This window comes from Corylus avellana, chromosome ca1, assembly GCF_901000735.1.
Source record: "Corylus avellana chromosome ca1, CavTom2PMs-1.0".
Classification (NCBI taxonomy): Eukaryota; Viridiplantae; Streptophyta; class Magnoliopsida; order Fagales; family Betulaceae; genus Corylus; species Corylus avellana.
In genome coordinates this window covers 10,242,065-10,249,522 of record NC_081541.1, presented here as the reverse complement: position 1 = coordinate 10,249,522, position 7,458 = coordinate 10,242,065, and the positions used below count along the sequence as shown (strand labels likewise).

At 37.4% G+C, this 7,458-nt stretch overlaps 1 protein-coding gene across 1 annotated transcript; it reads right to left on the bottom strand.

Annotated features, from left to right (window-relative positions):
- Positions 1-4,748: 4,748 nt before the first annotated feature.
- Positions 4,749-6,354, bottom strand: LOC132178550 (2-hydroxyisoflavanone dehydratase-like). The gene is made up of 2 exons (XM_059591030.1): positions 5,331-6,354; positions 4,749-4,759 (listed from the first exon to the last, which is right to left on the bottom strand). Exons 1-2 carry the CDS (start codon positions 6,310-6,312, stop codon positions 4,749-4,751), a joined length of 993 nt encoding a protein of 330 aa, XP_059447013.1. The 5' UTR covers positions 6,313-6,354.
- Positions 6,355-7,458: the final 1,104 nt, after the last annotated feature.

Here is a 7,458-nt window from a genome sequence, read left to right as displayed (position 1 = left end):
TATTATTATTATTATTATTATTATTATTATTATTATTAAAAATCTACATAGTTTCTGACATGCTGGTTTTGACACGACAGAAATTTCTGACATGCCAAAACCAGCACGTCAGAAATTATTTCTGTTCCACTGATCCTAGAATGGATCCAAATTATGAGTCTGGGGACAATGCAGGAGAATTAGATGGGAAGAAACAAGGTCCCTACTTTTGATTTATGGACATGAATTCATGAAACATATGTTGCCATTACTTTTTATCTTGGAAGTTTTAATTTGAAATGTTTATTTGGTGGTGATGGCGTTGGTGTGCATGCAGATGGTAAAGTGAGATCAAAACCTTCTAGCTCTGGTAGAAAGGGGAGGAAGCCTATCTCTGCAAGAAAAGGAGGTGATGTCTTGGATGATATTGGAAACAGGATACTGAAAAAAGTAACGCCGCCTTGTGAGCAAAGGAGACGTCAGAAATTATTTCTGCTCAAAATTTTTTTTATTCTCAATGCAGTAATATAGGAAAAAAAAAAAATTTCTAACGTGTTAAAATTAGCACGTCAGAAATTTCTGATGTGTTAAATGTTGGCACGTCACTAAAAAAAATGAGCGGAATTTTTAGCTTTTTCTCTATCTTCTTTCCCTCTTCTTTTCCCTTTATAATTCTTTTATATATTCATCTTTTTTGTCCTTTTTCTTTCATTTTCAGACTCAACTCTCTTTCTCTCCTCTCTCAGTCTCCCTAGCCTGCCAGCTCCCTCTAGAGGGAAGAAGAAAAAGGAGAAAAAGAAGAGGAAGAAGAAGAAATAGAAAAGGAGAAGAGAAGCAGATCTGCAAAAAAAAAAAAAAAAATAGATAAGAGAAGAAGAAGAATAGAAGATAAGAAGATTTTTTTGGGTTTTTGAAGATTTTTTGAGTTTCACGTTTGGATTTTTGATTGTTCAGGTTGATTTTTTTATTTGCTTTTTGATTTTTTTGAAGATTTTTTGGGTTTTGGTTTTCGAAAATGGAGGAAAGAAGAGAGTGTGAGAAAATGGAGAAAAGAAGAGAGGGAGAGAGCTGGGGGGAAGTAACGAAAATGGAGAAAAGAAGAGAAAATGAAGAAAAGAAGAGAGGGAGAGAGCGGGGAGAAAAGAAGAGAGGGAGAAAAACGGTTGGGGTGAAAATAATTATAATATATATATATATATATATATATATATATTATTTTAATTGAAAAAAAAAAGATGGCCAAAATTTTTGACGTGGCAAATCAGCCACGTTAAAAAATTCTGACGTGGCGACAGTGCCACGTAAAAAAAAAAATTTCAGCACGTCAAAAGTTTTTGACGTGGCACTGTAGACACGTCAAAAACCTGAAATTTTTGACACCCCCGTTTTAACTGTTGAGAAACGTCAAATGCGCACGTCAAAAACTCAGTTAAAATTTCACTCCATTTTTGTAGTGTAAACTAATCTCTTTTTAACTTTTCATTTTGTTTTTCTTTGTATTTCACTGTTCAAGTCTCATTGGAAAACGCCAGATTCAGGCATGTAATGAGAGACACTAATACTGCGGCACATATGCTTGCAAAATTGGCTACCACCTATGTCACTATGTTTATTTGGTTGGAGAATGCCCCGCCAAGTATAGGTGATATTGTACGAAGGGAACAACCTACCACCCTTCTTGTGTGATCTTTTGTTGGATCTTTTGAGACAATAAATATTATAATATTCCTTAAAAAAAAAGTATTATTCAAATTTGAATTCTTTTCCTCATCTTCAATTTTATCATTTTCCAACAACTCACTGTTCAATGTTATAAGGAGAATGTTAAGTGCTTTTTTAGTGTTTTCATAGTCTTAAGTACATATTATTTTCTAAAAAAGCAAAATTTTAACGATGGTATACTAAATGTTTTTATTTAAATTGTAGGCTGATTATAATTCCAAACTAATCATAGTACAAAGTAAGGAAGCCAACCAATCTTAGGTTTCCAAGAATGTTAGGTAGTTGATGAGCCTTTTCTTTCTTTATATGTAATGGATAATAGCTGGTCCTCCACAAACTTGGAGAATCAATCATTGAACAAACCGGCCCCAACTCAGAACACGATGGTCTGACCGTCTGATACAGAGAATTAGCCTCCTACCATTTGGAATGGTCCCTACCAATTTTTTTCTTGACTTAAAAAACAATAGTTGACCAACTTAGAATATTTTCATCAGACTCTATTTTTAGGAAAATCCCTACTTTAGGAAGCCAAAATGTTGAAATAATTAAATGGTGGAAAAATTTCACTTAGGCTCCGTTTACTTAAAATGATTTCTGTATTTTACGGTGTTTACTTCGACGTAAAATAGTGGTCAACGGAAAATATTTTCCTTTTGACCGAAAATTCTTCTTTAATTTTGGGAAAATGGTTTACGATTTTGAAAACCGTAAATCATTTTCCGACTATAAGCATCTCATTCTTAAATCGATGGACCTTGCCAAGACCCACCCAGAACCTCGCCGGGACTTGACCGAGACCCGCCCAGGACCTGCCCGGGACTTGCTCGGGACTTGCCCGGGACCTAATCGGGACCCACTTGGAACTTGACTGGGACCCGCCCTGGACTTGCCCGGGACTTGCTCGGGACTTGCCCGGGACCTAACTGGGACCCGCCCGGAACTTGACTGGGACCCGCCCTGGACCTGCCCGGGACCCGCCCAGGACTTGACCGAGACCTGACCGGGACCCTCTCGGAACTTGACCGGTACCTGCCCGGGACCTCACTGGGTCCCAGGAGGGTCCCGAGCAGGTCCCGATCAAGTCTCAGTCAAATCCCGGGTGGGTCCCGGGCAAGTCCCGCCGGGGTCCCAGGCAGGTCCCACTGGGGTTCCGAGCAGGTCCCAAGCGGGTCCCGATCAAGTCCCGGGCAGGTCCCAGACGGGTCCCGGTCAGGTCTCGGGCAGGTCCCGGTCAGGTCTCGGGCAGGTCCTAGGCGAGTCCTGGTCAGGTCCCAGGCAGGTCCTGGTCAGGTCCAGGGCAGGTCCCGGGCAAGTCTCGAACGGGTTCCGATTAGGTCCCGGGCAGGTCCTGGGCAAGTCTCGGGCGGGTCCCGGGTAAGTCCCGGTCAAGTCCCAGGCAGGTTCCTGCGGAGTTTCGAACAAGTCCGGTGCAGGTCCCAACGGGGACCTTATTGGAAAAAATATATATTAAAAAAAATATTATTTTCTGTGTACAAGGTAAATGCCGTAAAATGTTTTCGACGAAAAATATTTTCAAGGAAAATAGCTTTCCTGAAAATATTTTATGAAGAAAACCATTTTACGTCGAAGTAAACGGAGCCTTAATTCTTGTGAACTTTTATTATTTTTATAATTACCTCTCTAAAGTCTAAAAATTCTTAATTTAGTGTATCAAACTTTTATTTTTTTTGTAATGTCGCTCATCAATTGGATTTTTCCGTTAAATCATGAGAAAATTTTCAAAATACCCTTATTTTTTAATATAATTTTTTTAAAAAAAAAGTTGCAAAGATTTAGGTATTGATATTTTTACAAATTCTCTTAAATCATGACCAACTCTTGATTTGAAAATTTTCTTCTTTCATTTTTTCTTTTGGTAATTTTGACACCCCCTCCATTAGGATTTAATGAAAAAACTTAACGAATAAGTGACATTACAATAAATTAGAAGTCCAATACACTAAATTGAGAATTTTTTTAACTTTATGGGTAATTATATATAAAAATGATGAAAGTTTAAGGAGTTTAAGTGAAGTTTCCCCACAAATTCACTTTTTACTATCTAACGGGTTCCTTATTTTGGGGGAAGATTTGGGAAGCATGAACCATGATCACTATTCACTCCTCAAATCATAATATATATATATATATATATATATTAAAAGTTTGATATTCTCTTTCTTCGCAATTATTTCTCCTTAATTGTTTGACATTCTCTCTCCTCACAAAAATAAATAAATCTTTAAAAATAATATTTAAATAGAATAGTGAAAGTGAATTACTAGTTTGAGGAATCGAATGTATGTGCCTCGAAAATATTGGTAGCAAAAATTGGAAAAATGATTTTTTTTTTTTAATCTAAAATAAGGAAGAAATTTAAAAAGTTGAATGAGAATGCTCTTATCACAAATCAGAACCCAAAAATAAATAACCTAATTACCACAAGCCGTTTTTTATATGAGTAGCTTTAGGTTACTATCATTTTTTATAACACATTAACACAGCATCTCATAAGGCAAACATGTAAACTTTGATGAAGTTACTAAATAATTAAACTTTGTTAATTAATTTTTTAAACTCATATTATAAGGTTCTTTAATAAATGAAAATTATTCATTTCATTTGAAATAAAGAAGATTCTATGAACGCTTACTATCAGACCGTTGGTCGCCACGACTATGACTGTGATTTCACTCACACCGGAGTCCTCACCACCACTGATCCCAGTTACGAGGCTTGCACGTACCCTCTGGAAGGGAAAAAGTTGGAGAAGTCGGTGTCGACGGCAGGAGGCTCAATAAAATATTGTAGCATGGCAAAGATATTTGTTGTATTAAGCTGCTACTTTATGGGGATTCAATTAATTTAGGGTTAAAAATGTGTTGTTTTTTGTAATGTAGTTTAGTGGGTGCGTGGGGTAGGTTCCCTTTTATTTTTTGGGGGTGCCCAACGGCTAGGGCGCTTTTGGTAAATTCAAATTTTCGAAACCTTTACCTTTGCAAAAAAAATAAAATAAAAAAAATAAAGAAGATTCTATTCTCATATTATGTGTAAACTGTTACGTGAGTTTATAAAAAAATTATAGCAAAAAGTACTCAAACATTTTCCTTTTCAGATACAGATATCCTTCTTGATCTCAATCAAATAGCATTATAAAATTGAAACAATCGAACAAAACATTAATATTCATTCTTATTATTACAGGAGTCCCAAACATCGCTCCTTCACACAAGAACACATACATAAAACAACTTAACATGCGAGTAATAATAGAATGAAGACTATATATAGTTCTTTTTGTATCATCCCAAATATGACGTTACTTTTAAAATCATCAATAAATTAAAATATAATAATAATCATTTCAATTCGATGATAATTTTAAAATCACGTCACATTTGAAAAAACTCAATAATCTTCCCTCTATAGTCCCTCTTTGACACAAAGTTGCGTGCAAACAAGGCACCCCTAAATATAATGCATGCCTTTCAAGCATCACAAAGCATGAATTTCCAAGCAGTCGTAAAACCAGAGCCAGAAAATAAAAAAGAGAATATATTGCAGGCTGCAGCCATGCATATATATATATATATATATATATATATATATATATATATATATAATACTGAGGAGAAAAGAAGCCAACCTTTTGATCAAATTCTTAGCATTTTCAGTTCCAAAATGGATAATCTGAAAGGCGTGATCCTCTCCCTCCACTTCAATCAATTCCATTTCTCCTCCCCACCCACTTTCTTTCACCGCATTATAGTAAAAAACACCCCGATCCCTGAGCCCATCCTTTTCAGCCACCGTCACGAGCAACCGAGAACACCCAAGTCCGGCCAAGCTCGCCGCTCCCGGACCCACCGGATTCATCAGCGGATTATCGGCGCCGCCGGGTGCTCCGGGATACATATAGTCCCAAAGCGAACACGCCAATGACTTCTCATGTCCTTCACACGACTCCGATCCGATTGGCTTTGAACCAAAGAATAAAGGGTGGGTAAGAAAAGCTCCTAAAATATTGATGCCTCCAATCTTATTCACCTTCTCAGCCCCGGCTCGCATGGTTATATTATGCGCAATGTTGGCGCCTGCGCTGTCACCGCCAGTAAAAACTCGTTTAAAGTCACCGTGATCTGACAGCCATTTCTCTTTAGCGTCTTCACCGACCCCGCCATTGTAAATCGAGTGCGCTGCCACCCACTGGAAGGCAGCCCAGCTGTCTTCGTAAGCATTAGGGAGAGAGTGCTCGGGAGCCAGCCTGTACTCCACTGATACGGCGAGGACTTGAGCTTGAGAGACCAAGCTGTTGAGGTACCGCTGGTGGTCGGAGGAGAAGGCGGATTCGACACAAAAGGCTCCGCCGTGGAAGTAGACCAAGATGGGAAATTTTTCGTTGGGTTGGGTAAGTTTTGGGATGTAAAGCCTGGCGGAGATGGCGGGTTTTTGGGAAATGGTGATGTCTTTTGATGAGACTCCTGTTTGAGGGTCTTCAGGCGTGGGAGGGACAGTTGGGGAGCCCAGTAGCCGCTCAACGGAACCGTCATTGTAGACCCGGAAGAATGGGAGAAACTCAGCAGTCACCTTCTTGTCAATGGAGGCCATGTTTAATTGGGAGAGGGGAAATTAAGAAATGGGTTGCTTGTTGAGCTTGATGATCATGTACGTCCTTTTCTTATTATTCTGGCTGGCATTTCCTTTCCTACCCACCAGTCTTAATTATTTCTATATTTTTCATACAAAATTTAAAGGAATTTACAACAAAGATTAGGTGATCTTGTTTCGCAAGTACATGCACCTACTCCACCCCTTGGATCACCGTTGAGCCCAACTACCCATCAGCAGATAGAATATAGAAATTCGAATTAGCAAACATTAGCTATGCACGTTATGCACAAGACTCTTGACCACTTGAACGAATCAATGGAAAATTCAACTAGCTACCAAAATCCTTGTAAAATTAAGGCTTTGTTTGGCAAAGTATTTTTCTTAGATACCATAGTTGATGTAAATTGATGTGAAAAAAAAAAAAAAAGTAAGAATTTTTTGTATGGAAAAGTGAAAAAGTTTTGTTTTGTAGTAATTTTTTTATTTGAATAATAATAAAAAGTGAATGATGTAATATAAAAAGTAAAATATTTTGATGTTTGATTTTTTTTTTTATAAAACAAATGTGAACAATAACAAAGGGAAAAAAAGACTGCCAAAGAAAGCCTAATATTTTGGAATAAAAGGAGAGGAATATTAGGCGATAGATGATAGGACCGTGTGCTTTTGGTGATGAGGAAATTAAAGGGACGTGTGATGGTGGGAGAAACCTGAAATGGGAAGAATTAAACAATTAAAAAAAAAAAGAAAGACACCTTTTGGGAATATATAAGTATAATATTGATATGGATAAGGGCATTCTAGTAGTTTTGGAAAGGTAGAGTTTTAAGAGGAATTTATAATGATCTAGAAATACCTTTTTGGGATTAATTTTGGGCCAGAGGAATTGAAATGGGAAATATCAAATTTGGAAGGCTAAATTTGGAGTTAGAATGATTTGGAAATATCAAATTTGGCCCAACAATATAAGGTTTCAAGAGATTGGACTTAAAGGGGCCTAATGATTAATGTGTAGGCCAATGAGCCCAAGTAAGGACCCATTAGGCTAGTGCTCTAGAAGAGGCCAGGTTTCTAAAAGGTGAGGTGGATGCTTCTAATTGGACCAACATAGCAAATAAATAATAATAACCTTAAAACAAAAGA